Raw genomic sequence first — 15,908 nt, forward strand, 5'->3', positions numbered from 1 at the left:
TTATAGTGTCAAGTTTATTACACTTCAAAACACGAGTTGATGCAACATGCAATCTGTTGACTCAACTTCCTGTATCAAGTAAGTTGGACTTGAAAATATTTTTTGAGATAACTTTAAGAGATGTTGGTTGAATTTATTTTATCAAGTTCCTACAACTGTGAATCAAGTTGGCTCAACATGGAATACATAATTGATACAACTCGCGATTTGTTGACTCAATTTTCTGTATCAAGTAATGTGGACTGGAAAACATTACTTAAGAGAAATAAAAAAGATGTTGGTTGAACTTATTTTATCAAGTTAGGGAAACATTATTTTTTTCTCATGCTCTATTACTTGAGTTTACAGAAATTAGCCAGTCAAACTTAAATGTTAACACATGAAAAAAATAGCTGAAAAGACAATTCAATAAGGACCTTTATTAAAACCCCAACAAGTCCAACTTCAACCAGCCTTGCTTCAAAATAATAGTCAATGGATGTCGAGACGCAAAAAAATAAAAATAAAATCTTCCTTGGGACATGTTAAAATAAATAGCCTTTTCACCCTCTAACACACTTTTGCTTGGGGCTGCTCACAAACTGAAATTACACTGTCCCACACATAAATAATAATATAATACATAAAAAGAAGAGCACCCTTCCTTTGGGGAAAAACAATAACTCTCCGAGTTCAACTGAGTCCATTCTGAGTGAATGTTCAGAGTTGCTGCAGTAAATTGCAGAAAGAAATTCATAAAAAACTAAAAAAACGTATCTGAGAAAGTTGATCAAAATGTTGAAAATGAAAACATTAAAACATTACTGAAATGTCCACTCTCTTGACAATTTCTCTGTAACATCACATGGATTAGTGTTCCTCAAAACAGAGCAATAGAAATGAGTCAGAATATGAAAACAAGGTTGTGTGACCAACAGAAGGGCAATACATTTCATCTCCTCTTACTAAATAGTGTAAAAAATGAGAATTCTTCCTCTGGGACATGCAGACAAAAAAAGCTTTCACACCCTCTTAAACATCTATGCTCTTCAGACTCTTTAAGGTCTGGTCAAAAACTGAATTACACTGTGTCCCGCTTGTAAGAAAAAAAAAAAAAAAAGAGCATCCTTCCTTTGAGGGGGAAAAAAAAAACAACTCTCTAAGTGACTTGATCAACATCTACATCTTGATCCATTCTAAGTGAGTGTTCAGCATTGTTGCAGTAAAATGCAGAAAGATATACATATAAAATTGTATCTCTCTGAGAAACTTCCTCCACTCTGTTCATATGTTTGCTCTACAATATAAAATACAAATTAGTGTCTGCAAGAGACATTTCCTCCACAGAGAGCAATAGAGATCTGTTAGAACATGAAAACATAAAAAACTGTGACCCACAGAAGGGCTTTATATTTCTTTTCCTCTTACTACATAGTGCAATGGACAAATGGCAAAAAAATGAGAACACTTCCTCAGGGCCAAATGCAGAAACATCCTCCTGAGCCATCCCTCTAACTGAGCAGTTTATTCTTTAGAGAGTGGACCCTAGGAGTGCACATCTCGGACCCGATTCCCATGAACAGGCGCTGAATCACCTCAAAAGTATATTTCAAATCTTTTGGATAGTCAAGGTTCAGCATGTACAGCAGGCCCATCAGGTTCACAAAAGCGTTGGGTACATCACCCAGATGACGCATGACAATCTTTTCCTCGATGACGATGGCAACATCGTAGTAGGAAACTGGAAGGGGCTCCTTCACATCTTCAACGACCAAAAGGATTCCAATCACCATTCCCTCGATGACGTCCTCCCCAGGATCTGTTGGCTTCATGCAAAAACAAACATAAAACAAAAAGGTGCCTGTGCTTTAGACATGTTTTGCTATATAGTGTATCCACACAGAGGATGCCTGAAATTATATGTGTAACCCTGCCCATTGTGAACTAGTTTTTGTATCATTGAACAACACTTTGCTGCTTACCTCACATCTCTTCATCAATGTAGAAGGATTTTCCTTCATGTACCATGGCAGTCCCTGCAAAGCTGCTGCTCTCTTCCTTTGGTTTGATGCCTGCAAAAACATGATACGTGAATTCAGTTGATATCAGAACTCTGATTTTTGTCAACCCTTAAATGATGGAAACTGAGCTTTCAGTTCAAGAGAGGTAACTCTGACCTTCACACTGGCAAATATTATTCAACAAACCCAGAGTTTCTCTCCATCCCCTCCATCTTACAGAGCCAGCTATGTTGTTTCATTTTCTTATTCATTCAGTCTGTATCAAAGTGCCTATCTAAGCACATTAATTAGAGGAGGTTTACTGTCTGTCATAATCTACATCCTGGTCCCTCTCCTCAGTGGGGTTGCACAATTAATGTGGACCACAACTACAACAAATATGCACTCACATCCTTGTCGAGACTCTCCATTAATGATGTCATTTCTTGAACTTCCTCGAAGCGCTTCAACCGGTATAACTGAAGAAGTTTATGCAGATGGCTGTCCAGACCGTCATAGAACTTATTGATGTCCATTGACATGAGCCTGGTGAATTCCTTGACGATCTATGTGGAGAAGTAACATTACAGTTTTAGTTCAAGTTAAAAGTCACCTTTATTTTCACATTTCAGCACTACAACTGACATGTTGTCAGACATGTGACGTACAGTGGAGACCTGTCTTAAGGTGCATATTTCATTAATATTAACTTCAACCTCAACGATCTGTGTCTTCGGACTTGCAGATTGGCTTGTGTGACAGGTTATTGAGTTTTATTAATTTTTACATCAGACTGATATGTCAGTGCTTTGTTATATTGTCATGATAATTCATACATGCTAAGTAACAAGGCTGTAAGTTTAACAAATCAGTATGTACTATGATTCAGGTAGTTAAATAAAAATATGTAATTCATATCAGTTCAAGCATTATTTAATATAATATATAGGAGTGGCCTACAGGAACGATCAATTTGTGTTTATTGTGTCAAATATTGTGTAAGTCATAACATAGAGCAAGTTATTGCTTGCGTCTGTTGATTAAAAAAGATGAAATATTTCCATGTTTGTATATTCTGGGTCACATCAGAAGCCATCAAATTACAGGTATAAGGTGAATTGTTGAGGGTGTTTTTACTGTTATCAAATGTAAAAATGGGTCACGTTTGACCCTCAACTTTATTTAAGGGTTACATAAATATGTTACTTACACAATTTTTAATTTTACTCCCAAATATTTCACTTTAGGAGCACATGTGCTCCATGGGAGGAATGTTAGCATAGAGCCCAGCAATATACACAATACAACATTACTACTTTGCTATGACTAAGAAAAAATGTACACATTTTACCTGTCTTTCAGTAAAAAGGGCAGGCCATCTGACTTTCATTTCGGCCACAGGTGGCTCCTCTTCAACAATCTCCTGTCTTCTCAGTGCGTATGTGGCATTCATTGCATCATCGATGTAGGCCAGGTTTGGGGTTGTTTTTCTCATCTCCTGGACCATCTTTTCTCTATCTTCTTCAAGACTTCTACTGTCTCTTCCCTGGGGGGAGATCTGGAAGAAAATTTGTTTCAGACCGTCTAGGTTTCTTTACTTTGTTTCTCTTCCCTCGCGTGTCCCCAGCACCTCTTTTCTCAGAATTAACCTCCAGTTCTCGGCAGCCCACACCTTTCAATTTCTGTCTGTAATTGCCCATCTTGAACTTTATGCTGTGTTTCCATCCATACCATCCAGATGTGGAGCCAGGTTCTGTAAGGCAAGGGTGTTTTTCAACAAGTGCCTTGGCTACACATCCAAAATGTTCAAGTGTAGGGTAGGTCATGAATGAATATATTGTTTCAGCAAGTTTGAGCAGAATCTCAGACTTCATGTCCCTTGAAATGGATAGAAGTGCTCCACTTTCTCTAAAAGCTTCATTGCCCTGCCTGAGCCTCAGCTCAACATCATATGAGAAGGTGGGAATGGGAAAATGCGCTGGCCATTGCTGTGAACGCCGACCTGCAAAGCCCTCTGTTTGGATGCTCAATGAAGAGGATGTCGTCGGAGATGATGAATAAGTTGAAGAGGATGCTGCCGGAGATGATGGTACAGCAGAGCTAAAAGTGTCCAAACTTGAGTCTGAAGAGACAGGGCAGAAAACGACTCGCAATGTCACCTTCTCCTTTGGTAGATCGTCAACACACGTGAGGTTACAGAAGTCTTTGAAATCCTCATCTTCATATTGAAGCTCAAATGAAGAGCATAAGTGCAGTTTGTTTTTCAACACCAGTTTCAGGCCGTCAACCGAATCTGGAACAGAGTCCAAGCGGAGCTTTCTAATGTCCTGTGCTGAAATTATGACACGCAACAGCATCTTCTTGTGACTGAGAATGTCTCTCTCTCTCTGGACGTCTCTGGAGATGAAGAAAAAAAGAATGTAAGAAAAGACAAAATCAACAATAAAGAAACGTTAATAAACATGAACATTCATACACATTTTATTCTGTTTAAAACCCGTTTTTACGTTTATGAACATACTGCATATGTCTTTCAGATGAAGGAGAGGAACACACCATTTAAAGTAAAATAACAGCTCAACTATACCTTAATGAAGCAAAAAACTTTTGGTGTCACCATCAGTTTGCCTCCTTTTGTGTATGGATACAGGGGCTGATATCCATTTAGTTCGTGTAATTCCACAATCAGCAGTTCAGAAGACTGTTTTTTCATCAACTCATAACTCCGCAGGTGCTCCATGTACCATACATGATATGGTTCTATGATGAAAGACACTTTGCTGGAAACAACTACAATTTTAACCAGCTTCCCAAAGTCAGGGATGCCACTGGTGTGCCCCACAGACAGAAACATACCCTCTGAATACTTTGTGCCATAAAGGCAGGCATGGGTTGCAAGAGACACAAGACTTATGTTTCCATATTTCAGCTCTACAGCCCGCCTCATGGAGTGCTCGAGCGCATCAGGTGAAACAACTGCAGTGTGTCCAACTTCCAGATCAGGTCTGAAAAGACTTGGCAAGTCTAGATGGTAAGCTAAAGTAAGCTGGTGTTTTGTTGATAGAGTGAGCAAGATGTTTCTGAAATTGTGAGAATCATGCACCACCCTTTTAAAGAAGCTGTGCTTAGCTTCAAATCTAATGGTCCAGAAATCAACCAGGGGACCAAATCTCCGAATCAGTTCAGGATAATGTTCCAAGAAGTGGTGCTTGGGCAGGAGGTGGATATCAGGAAACACCTCTTTTAATAGGCACCTGTGATCGGAGATTTTACACTCCAAGTATGCCAATGTCTCTTCTGAAAAATGTCCACTAGCCAGAAGCTCTACTATTTCTTTCAAATCTAATAGAATCCCCCAAGTTTTGTCATCTTCTGGTATGATGTGACCGATCATCAACGGCAGAAGTCTCAATAGTGTCCAGTTTTCGTGGCAATTCCCACCGATAGATTTTTTCGATGCAAAAGACTTTGAAATTGGATGAGGTCTGTTGGTTTTATCTGTAAACTTGAAAGGGAAGGATTCAATGATGGAATTCAGCTCATCTATTGTAAAGTACTGTTTGGATATCAGAGACTTTATGCATAGACTTAATTCCCGTGGCACTATTCCTTCAAAAAGGTCATGCATAAAATCTGGGGGGAAGCCCTGGATTGTGTGGAAATGAGAAAGTCTATCGAGAACACAGTCACTCTTTACTCCATTCACAGAAACTAACTGATGTCTGTTTAATTCCAGAAGGTCCTGTTTGTGAGCTTCAACTGTCCGGAGTGGAAATACGCTCTCCTTTACCTCGTGAATGTCAATATCTTGTCGACTAGCTAAACAAAACCGGCAAAATTTGTCGACATTAAAACTCTCATGAAACCCAGCAAGTGAGTGGGCCCCCAAGTTGTCTGCAGACATATACAGCACAGTACCTCTAACAGTTGTTCCCAATTTCTGAACATACAATCCTTGCTGCTCAAGTACTTCAAGGTCTTTTATCAGTGGTTCAAGAATGGCTCCATACCCATATTTCTTCACATCATTGCTATGACACAGACATGCGAGGTAGATTGACTGTACAGATGATCTATATCGTATAGGTAAATTTGAAATCACCCAATAGACTGCACAGACCTTGTGCTTTTTTTTTTGATGTTCCTAGTGGGTTGCAAACTTCAAAGTCGTCTATATACAGTCCTAGGGCAATGCTAAGATCTTCTGACGAGAGCAAAGTATTGTCTTTGTAATATAGACCGTCTCTGTATGTTTTGTACTGAGACAAGTGTTCAACTGTTTCAATATGTCCTGTCTCCAAGACTTTATCTAACACGTCATTACGATTTAACAGCTCTGTCAGGACTTTCAAAACCGGAATATAAACAAATTTCCGTCTTGAAGATGGATCTAAAACATATTCAATCGGCTCAATCACTTAAAAATGTTTCTTGTAAAAAGTTGCTCTTTTGTATTCAGAGCCAAAAGGCCCATCTTTCGACAAGAAACTTAGGGGGTTTACTTTTTTAACTATCTCTGTTATAGCAGCAGTGACTGCACTGTTTACTGCACAATTATGCTTGATCAGTACACTTTCAATTATTTTTGATGTGCACTCTTCTACAACTGAGCTAATACTACAAAGCTCATTTATTATTTCTTGAGTTGTTGTTTTAGACACATGCAAAGTTGTTTGCATACGCAGTAAGAGAGATGCAACTTTGTGTTGAAGTAAATCATGCAGGTCTTGATCCTCTATGAAATCATCTGTTAAGTCTAGATCGTCTGAATGTGTCTCAAAGTCTGTACTTTCAGAGTTTGAAGTGCCTTGAATAAAAGTTTGAAACAGGTTTTCTCGAAAATTGTCAACGGTACAGAGGTGATGTTTCTTACTCTTATGTGCACGAAAAGTACTGTACACACTTGACTGAAAACTACAGTCTTTAAAGGGACATTTAACAGTTTCCTTATTGTGTATGTGTATTTTCAAATGTGCAAAATACTGTGTATCACTACAAGTCTCTGAAAAATTACACAGTTCACAATTTAACCTTGCAGTCACCTGCTTTGAACGGGATTGACTATGGTCTCTAGTTAAATGTTTTTTCAGAGATGATTCTGTCCTGAAGGAGCACACACAGTCTGCATAGACACAGGGAAGAGGACAGTTCCTTGCCTGATGACAGTGCTTAAGTTTATAATGGACAATTAGTGTACGTTGGTTCGGCGAGGAGAAATTGCAACACTTGCAGGACCACCTCATTGAGGGGCAGTTGCCCCAAACAGCACAGCCTACACTTTGTGAAGTAACCCTGTACAGAAAAAACAAAGAAAGAAAAAAAACATAAACAACCGTTATCAGCAAAATTGATTTGATTGCATTAGTATTTTTCATGTAGTATCAAATACTTTTATTTTTTATTTTTTTAAACGCGGGTCGACCCGCTTTCAAACGGCATAGGACTCCTTTCCCACTGGCCAAAAAACCTACGTCTGATCTCCAGCTGGCGGCCTGCGTGGCTGTTCACCCCCACTGTTGCGCGTTGCCATGGATACAGAGTGGAACGGCACACATATCACTACGCACATGAAAACAATCACCTACGTTATCATATACAGCATCTAACTCTACACAAAAAATATAGTCCATACACTACGGCGGTGGTCAATGTTTTTTCCACTCCTCTTCCTCACGGACCATGAGTTGCTCTGTTATCTCGCTGTACCAGGTTGATTGAGTGCGAGCAAAGCTTCGTGTACGAGCCGCTACGTCACGTAACGTTAAATTGGCGGGTTGACCCGGGTAAAATGTTCCCACTGTTCACACATTTTTCCATAATAATGAGGACAGGTGTCGCACTGTTTCACTCGTATGAGAATATATTATCGGTGCCGAATACTTGTTACAGTCGAATATGAGGCTCAACCCTAACGTTACATTAAATACTTGCTGTGACACTCCGGCGGCGCTAGCCAGCTAGCGCTACATGCTAACGTATTTCCGAAAAACGAACAAACATAAAATATTCATCACAGGTTAAGTTGACGAATCATTTGAGACGGAGAGACATTAGATGGCCAATGCACATTACCAACAGAAGAACTAACTAAACTAAAACAATTTTTAACGTACTTACTTGGACGGCTCGGCTCCGAGGGAAAAAGATGGCGGTCGGCTCGGATTTTCAGATTTCAACATTGCGCGTGACGTCATATTGCGTGCGCATGCGTGTTGGTTGAAATGCCCACCTTGACCTATTTTCTGAAGTGAACTGAACGGATTATTATGAGTTTTTAATGAGTTTCCGCGCTTTTTTCAAATTGAAGTTGTTGTAACTCTTCTTACTTTGTTGTAATGGTCAATGAGTTCCCTCAGCTTGACAACAATAGTCTTTCTGACTAAAAGCCCAAATCCCTTTTAACAGTGTGTCATTTAATTCCCATATAAAGCAAACCTCTAGGACTGCCTTCTTTCATTTACATGATATTTTAAAAATTGGACACATCCTGTCACAGACGGATGCAGGAAAAATTAATCCATGCATTTGTTACTTCTAGGCTGGATTACTGCAACTCTTTATTATCAGGCTGTCCCAAAAAGTCCATTAAAACGCTCCAATTAATTCAGAACGAGGAAAAGAGATCACATCTCTCCTGTATTAGCTTCTCTGCACTGGCTCCCTGTAAAATTTAGAATAGAATTTAAAATCCTCCTCCTCACCTACAAAGCTCTTCATGGTCAGGCCCCTTCATATCTTAAAGAGCTCATAGCACCCTATTACCCCTCTAGAACACTGCGTTCTCGTAATGCAGGGCTACTTGTGGTTCCTATAGTCTCTAAAAGTAGAACAGGAGCCAGAGCCTTCAGTTACCAAGATCCTATCCTGTGGAACCAGCTTCCAGTTGTGGTTCGGGAGGCAGACACCCTCTCCACATTCAAGAGTAGGCTTAAGATGTTCCTCTCTGATAAAGCTTATGGTTAGGGCTGGCTCTGGTGAGTCCTGAACCATACCTTAGTTATGCTGCTATAGGCCTAGACTATCGGGGGATTTCCCATGATGCACTGAGCTCCTCTCTTCCTCTCTTTCTGCACACATTCATGTCCTATTAATGCATGTTATTAACTTCAGTTCTTCCCCGGAGTTCTTGTGCTTTCTCGTCTTGCAGGTTCTCATGGATCCTGGTGGAGCCTCCTGCCATGGTCCTGCTTGACTGCAATTGCTAATATCACTGATATTATTAGGGATCGAGCACTGACAAGTGCAAGACCCTATTGTTCCTGTTAAAATTATTATTAGGGATCGAGCACTGAAAGTGCAAGACCCTATTGTTCCTCTAGGAATTATTATTATTATACCTTTGGAAGTTCAACCGCATATTTAGCCCCCACAACATGCTCAAAATGGAATGAAAATTTGCACAAAATTCAAACGTAGCAAAAATATCGATATGACATTGTACCCGTGCACGGGCGCCGCCAAACGTCTAAGCCACGCCCCCCAGAATCAGCCCCCAAGACACGTAAGGCCCACATGTACGAAAATTGCTACCCATGTGTATCATGATAAAAGAAGCTGAAAAGCCTCTTGGACCCATGCCCCAAAACCCACAGGAAGTCTGCAATTTTCATTTTTAATTTTCATCATTTTGTGGTCATTTTGACTTTTTGGGCTTGTATTTGAACGAACTCCTCCTAGGGAATTTATCGGATCTGCTTCGAAATTGGTCAGTACAGTCAAAACATGGTGCTGAATGAACGCTGTTCAATTTGTAACTGTACGTTGAAGGGCGTGTCCGTGGCGTGCCGTCAGAGTTGGCCATTTTTAAGTCCGTGGTCATTTTCGGTGAATTTTCGCCTTGCATTTGAACGAACTCCTCCTAGGGAATTTCTGGGATCTGCTTCAAAATTGGTCAGTACAGTCACAAAATGGTGCTGAATGAATGCTGTTCATTTTTTCACTGTACGTTGAAGGGCGTGTCCGTGGCATGCCGTCAAAGTTGGCCATTTTGAAGTCTGTGGTCTTGTATTTGAACAAACAAACTCCTAGGGAATTTATGAGATCTGCTTCAAAACTTTACAGTACTCTTGAATAATGTTGCTGATTACAAGTTGTGCTATTTATGACTGTACGTTGAAGGGCGTGTCTGTGGCGTGCCGTCAAAGTTGGCCATTTTGAACGAATGTCATACTGTGATGTCATTTTTGGTATTTCAGGGCTTCTATTTTAACTAACTCCTCCTACAGGTTCTATTGGATCTACTTCAAAAATTGGTCAGTGTAGTCAGTTTTTTTTGTCCAACATTGTGCCCGTGGCGTGGCATCCCGTGGCATCCAATTTCAAACCTTCGCCATGAAAGAGGGATTCGCCATAACTTCTGCGTACATGATCCGACTGCAATGAAACTTCACATGTTCGAGTCCCGCCCTGAACACGTCTATGTGATAATATTTGGTAATAGTCAGAGCGCCACCTAGTGGAAACAGGAAGTAAGTGCTGTGTGGCGATTTTGAGCTGATTTACGTGAGATTGTCATGTCGTGGTTCGCACGTGTTACGACGGCACGTGACGCGGCCGCAGCACGCCCGAGTGCAAGGTCCCATCCATCGCTGCTTGCAGCTTTAATTGTTATTATTATTATTACTATTATTATTACTACAGTTACTATTATTATTTTTGTCACTGCTCATTGTCCCCCATTGTTGTTGTCGTCGTCGTCGTCGTCGTCATCATCTTCTTCATGTTCATCATCATCAGTCACTACTATTAGTGTAGTTGTTGCTACTGTTGTTGCTGTGCGTCTGTCTGTCTGTCTCTCTGTATCTCTCTCTCTCTCTCTCTCTCTCTCTCTCTCACACTCCAACTGGTCGAGGCAGACGACCACCCACCTAGAGCCGTAGGTTTCTGCCTCTTAAAAAGGCAGTTTTTCCTTGCCCCCGTCGCCAAGTGCTTGCTCATGGTGGCACTGTTGGGTCTCTGTAAATAATGTTATAAGGAGTTCGGTCTAGACATGCTCTATTTGAGAAGTGTCCTGAGAAAACTTCTGTTATGAATTGGCGCTATACAAATAAAATTGAATTGAATTGAATTTGCCTTTTCACACAATTTCAGCAATCATGGGTTAATATGTTAAAATGTTATTTCATTTTATTGCTCTTGAACGCATATAAACATGTCTAACATCAATGCAAAACATTTTGTGTACAGAGTTGAAGTGGACACATGTACTGTGGTGCAATGTTTGCATTCAGTGTTACTCACCAAAATGCATTGTGTGTCCTTGAGCTCTAACAAACTCTTTGCAAAATGTACTAAATATATAGAATATAAAATACTTTTTATAGTATTTTATATCCTAAATTGTGCATCCATGTTTACTAGCAAGCCATCTTCATTGCTGTCTTTGCTGGTGCATTGCAGCATATCTTGACATGTTCCCGCCACCTGTTAGTTGGATAGTGCAACACCATAAGGAAAACTGTGTCACCTGCATTTGCGTCCTTGCGCGCATGAGCGAAATAAATGGGACTCATTCATCTAATATTTTGAGTTACTAGGGTCTAAAACTCCACAGGGAACCTTTACACATTAGTTAACACGCAAGTGCAGAGTATTTCAAAACTATATATATATTATTTCAGATAATAATGTTATAAGGAGATCTGTCTAGACCTGCTCTATTTGAAAAGCATCCTGAGATAACTTCTGTTATGAATTGGCGCTACACAAATAAAATTGAATTGAACTGAATTGAATTGAACAGTGACTCTTTAAAAAATATACTCATATTGTAAGTGGAAAACAGCATAGGCGGATCAGAAACGATGCTGTGTTCTGTAGTGTTTGATTTTAATTTATTGAAAGGATAGCCCCATTTCATCTGGCAACAGTTGGGTCCAGTTAGTAAGTGTGTAAGAGAGTGCTAAATTAAACATGTGTTTAAGCAGGAAACCTTGCGGTTTCTATTGCACATACATACATACATATTGTATTCACTGTAAAAAAAAAAAAATCTAAATTAACGTCGTGTTGTCTTATAATAAAATTTTTTCCCCCTGAATTAACAAGATACCTCCAGCACACTCTCCATGCCCCTGAGCCTAACCAAAATCCTATGTTCTGCTACCTGCAAGCTCCAGCGGGCCCATGCAGGTCTCTGTGTTGCCTATCCTTCAAACACTGATACCCCGCTGGAGAACCAGAAAAGGGAGAGAGGTGTTCGTCCGTGCCAATGATACATGAACAGGCACTCGACTATGGGCTCATGAAGCCTAATGTTGCTCTACACTTCTGTGGTTTATGAGAGAAGTTAGTGACAATAAAAAAAAAAAAATCTGTGTAAATCCCACACCAGTTGATCAAAGTTTATAATAATGCATTGCAGTGAGGATACAGACATTTCATAGAGGAGACACATGGATCTATCTGTCAGTCTATCATTGTCAGCAGAGACTCAAGTCTACAAATCCTTACACTTCAATTCAATTTAATTCAACTACATTTTATTTGTATAGCGCCAATTCATAACAGAAGTTATCTCAGGACACTTTTCAAATAAAGCAGGTCTAGACCGAACTCCTTATAACATTATTTACAGATACCCAACAGTACCACCATGAGCAAGCACTTGGCGACAGGGGCAAGGAAAAACTGCTTTCACTGATAAACCACAGATGTGTAGAGTAACATTAGGCTTCATGAACCCACAGCTAATGTCTGTTTTCAGCTGACACATGAGTTACGAGTTAATAAGTTCTTAATTCAGAAAAACAGAGTAGATTTTTTTTTTTTTTTTAAGTAATGCAATATACTTCTGTACTATTGCAGTATCTCTTTCATCAATTCAACTAACTACTGTAAAATCAAACATACAGGGCTTTTTTTAAACAGTTATTACTGGATACACAGAGAGACAGCACAGCATGTTCATGGGTTTGTAGAAAAGCATACAGTTTTTACTTTTTTAGTCAAATCACTCACCCTGAACACAACTCAACCAGAATACAACTTATTTATAAATTCCTTTGTTAATGTTTAGTCATAGTCATTTCAAAGTTGACCACTCTGATATTAAAAAGGGACACGGGCACACTGTGTCCCTTTTAAGTCGAACAGAGTTTTGAGTATGCAAACAGGGAGGGAAAAAAATATATATAACAAAATAAACTGCACAAACCAGAATAACAAACTGTGTTCATAAAAAGGCCAAAATGCAGACTCATAGTATTTCTGGTTGTGCTGTTCATGGACACACAGAATGAAAATTAAGAAACTAATAAAAGCTGGATAATGTTTACTTGTTATTTCAGAAGTTTCAATAGATAGTAAACTGGAAATCGATTTGATTTAGTCAGCATTAAATAATATACAATGTATTTGTATAAAAAATAAAGTTATGCCTAGTTCACTAATTACAATGCCATTACCAAAAGTGTTAAGTGGTAATGCTTTTTTACTGGGAACTCTTGGCACACATTGTTTTCAGAAGTCTTTTTTCTTTTCTTATTTATTTTGACTAAATGCAGAAAATACCCTACTTAAAATCTTTAAAATAAAAAAAAAAGTAACATTGAAAACCAAAACTGCCATGCATAAACTAAGCTCTCAACTGTATTAAAAACCAACAAAAGTTGGGTTGCTTTTATTTTGACACATAATCCCACAAGGGATTCAAGAAGTGTACTTGCTTAACTACACTAAATTACAATTGCATTATTCTATTCTATTCTATTCTATAGAGCAGAAAATAATTACATACATCTATGCTTAAATTTGTAACTGAAAATAAATATAAAGCCAAGCTAATCACTCTACAAGGCTTGCATGGATTCATTACACCCAGGAAAATGTAAAAAAAACAAAATACGTACTGATAATTTTGCTATTTTTCAAGGCTAATCAGTAATTGGTAGGTATGTGCATCACTCAGGCCAGTGTGATATGGTTCTTGATGCATTGCCAATTATCTGATACATTAAAGATACATATAAAGAAACTGCTACTACTAATGTGATATGATAAAATTCACCCCATTGCAATGCAGTGTGATTCACAACGATTTGATTCAACCCACTGTGATTCAACGCAATTCAATGTGATGCAAAGTGATATGATGCCATGCAATTTAATATGGTACAGATAGTTTGATTTCATTTCTTTGGTTCTTCCACATGAAAGCACAGTGTTATTTGCTTCCACATATTTACGTGTTTCCTGTCAAAACATGGCACAAGGGAGGAACTTGAATCACGGTGAATTATAGTGACTGTGTGTTACTTGCCCCTGCCATTCAGTTATGGCGGTCCTATTAGCAGGCTGTGCCAGATTGGGAGTTCCCAGTGAACAGCATGGCCTAATCAGCCTTCCGAAATGCAGCAAAGGCTGGAATCAAACCTGGGCCACCCACTGTGGAAAGAACTAGCCAATACACTCTACCAGACTACTGTGTGCCCCATTGTCATGATATTATTGGTTGAAATTGGTTGGTTCACGCTTATGTAAGAACACATAATCTTTTGTTCGACAGGAAGACAAACTTAATGCATTTTGATATAAGAATACAAAGAAATTGATTCTTCTTTCATTTTTTTGGCATAAATTGTTAGGTTTACAACTGAGGATGTAATCTTAAAGGTTAAAATGCAATTATCATTTCATATGGACTTTAAGCAGCTGGAGAAACAGTTTAGACAGGAGGAATCAATATAAATCTAAAATGTTATGCTTACATTTCTATATAAGAAAGGCCTTTACTAATCATTGTATATGAATAATTTGGATTTTACCAATGCAAAGATATTAGAAATGATGCATTGTGACTTCCTCCCAATCTATTATTATATCACTTTTTTAATCCGGCTGCTCACATCTTGAACTTTTATGCTGGTGCCAGACTAGAGGCCACATTGTTTTGACAGTTTTAAAATTGTGGTATTGTAAAAGTTTTTGTCAACTGGCACAGCACCTGTGCTCCTGCTGTAGCTGCATGTTTTCTCAGAGAGGATGTGTGAGCTTGTGGCTTTCACACACAAAAAAAACAAACAATTCTGGCAGATGATTAGGCTTGATAATATTAAGCTGTTTAGATGTTAAAAATAGATACATATAAGGTTCCCACAGCTACCTAACCTGGTGTAGGATTCTATATATGGCTAGTAGCTGTCAATATATCATGGACAGACAAATAGACTAGCCTTTGGCCTCTCTACTTGCTTGGCAAAACTTCCTGTAAGGCTAAATGTTTTTTATAGAATATAGAATTCATTTCATGATCTTTCCTCTCTTTCACTCACATTCAAACTCTAAATGTAGATCAGCAAATGTATCTTTAAACACAGATCATTCCAATAATTTTGCCACTGTATTCTACATTTGGTCTTTTTTCTTGAAAGCCACAGCCTTCCGCTGATGAAAATGAGGCTTGTTCTTCTTTTGATTCCACTGGCACATCAAAATATCCCTGAAAGTCATGCGGAAGGTCTTGTTACACAGGGCATAGCACATGGGGTTGACTGTGCTGTTAACATAACACAACCAGTAGCCCAGTGCCCATAGAGTTTCTGGAATACAGTCCTGACAGAAGGTGTTGACCAGCACCATGATGTTGTATGGTAACCACGTTGTAATGAAGGCAAACAGGATGGCACTCAGTGTCCGTGCTGCTTTCTTCTCATTGGCCTTTTTTTCATTCTTGCGCTTGTTGATCTCTGTCTTGGCCTTAGAGGCAAAGCGTTTGGCCATCGCCGCATCTTTTATAGTGATGGCTGCAGATGATTGGTCAGCAAGTGATGAGGTGACAGGGTTTGACTGTGACCCTTTTCTACTTTTGTTGGATGATGATGTTTGCTTGTCCTTGTTTTTCTTCACCTTTCTAAGTTTCTTATCATCTAGAGAGACAGACAGACAGAAAGATTAGTAATTATTTGTATTCTTTTTACATATAATGAAAAC

The 15,908-nt window shown here is 39.0% G+C and overlaps 3 protein-coding genes across 9 annotated transcripts in view; 1 reads left to right on the forward strand and 2 right to left on the reverse strand.

Moving 5' to 3' along the window:
• Positions 1 to 15,908, forward strand: part of LOC127373071 (uncharacterized) — a 395,753-nt gene that overhangs the window by 11,546 nt on the left and 368,299 nt on the right. The window contains exon 2 of one of the 6 annotated variants that reach the window (XM_051417161.1): positions 9,127 to 9,216. The exons of the other annotated variants lie outside the window; for them this stretch is intronic. The gene's annotated coding sequence lies outside the window, so the exon portion shown is untranslated. Of the gene's footprint in view, positions 1 to 9,126; positions 9,217 to 15,908 lie in introns of those variants that run through there. 6 annotated transcript variants of the gene reach the window in all.
• LOC127373084 (uncharacterized) lies at positions 405 to 3,509 on the reverse strand. Its single transcript, XM_051417184.1, has 4 exons — positions 3,331 to 3,509; positions 2,390 to 2,545; positions 1,962 to 2,051; positions 405 to 1,805 (listed from the first exon to the last, which is right to left on the reverse strand). Exons 1-4 carry the CDS (start codon positions 3,484 to 3,486, stop codon positions 1,491 to 1,493), a joined length of 717 nt encoding a protein of 238 aa, XP_051273144.1. The 5' UTR covers positions 3,487 to 3,509; the 3' UTR covers positions 405 to 1,490.
• chrm3b (cholinergic receptor, muscarinic 3b) overlaps positions 11,080 to 15,908 on the reverse strand; it is a 31,138-nt gene continuing 26,309 nt past the window's right edge. For both annotated transcript variants that reach the window (XM_051417152.1, XM_051417151.1), the window contains exon 6: positions 11,080 to 15,844. In XM_051417152.1, the coding sequence (XP_051273112.1) occupies positions 15,324 to 15,844 (521 nt within the window). In that variant the 3' untranslated portion in view covers positions 11,080 to 15,323. The remainder of the gene's footprint in view (positions 15,845 to 15,908) is intronic.

The sequence above is a fragment of the Dicentrarchus labrax genome, unplaced genomic scaffold (assembly GCF_905237075.1).
Source record: "Dicentrarchus labrax unplaced genomic scaffold, dlabrax2021, whole genome shotgun sequence".
NCBI lineage: Eukaryota > Metazoa > Chordata > Actinopteri > Moronidae > Dicentrarchus > Dicentrarchus labrax.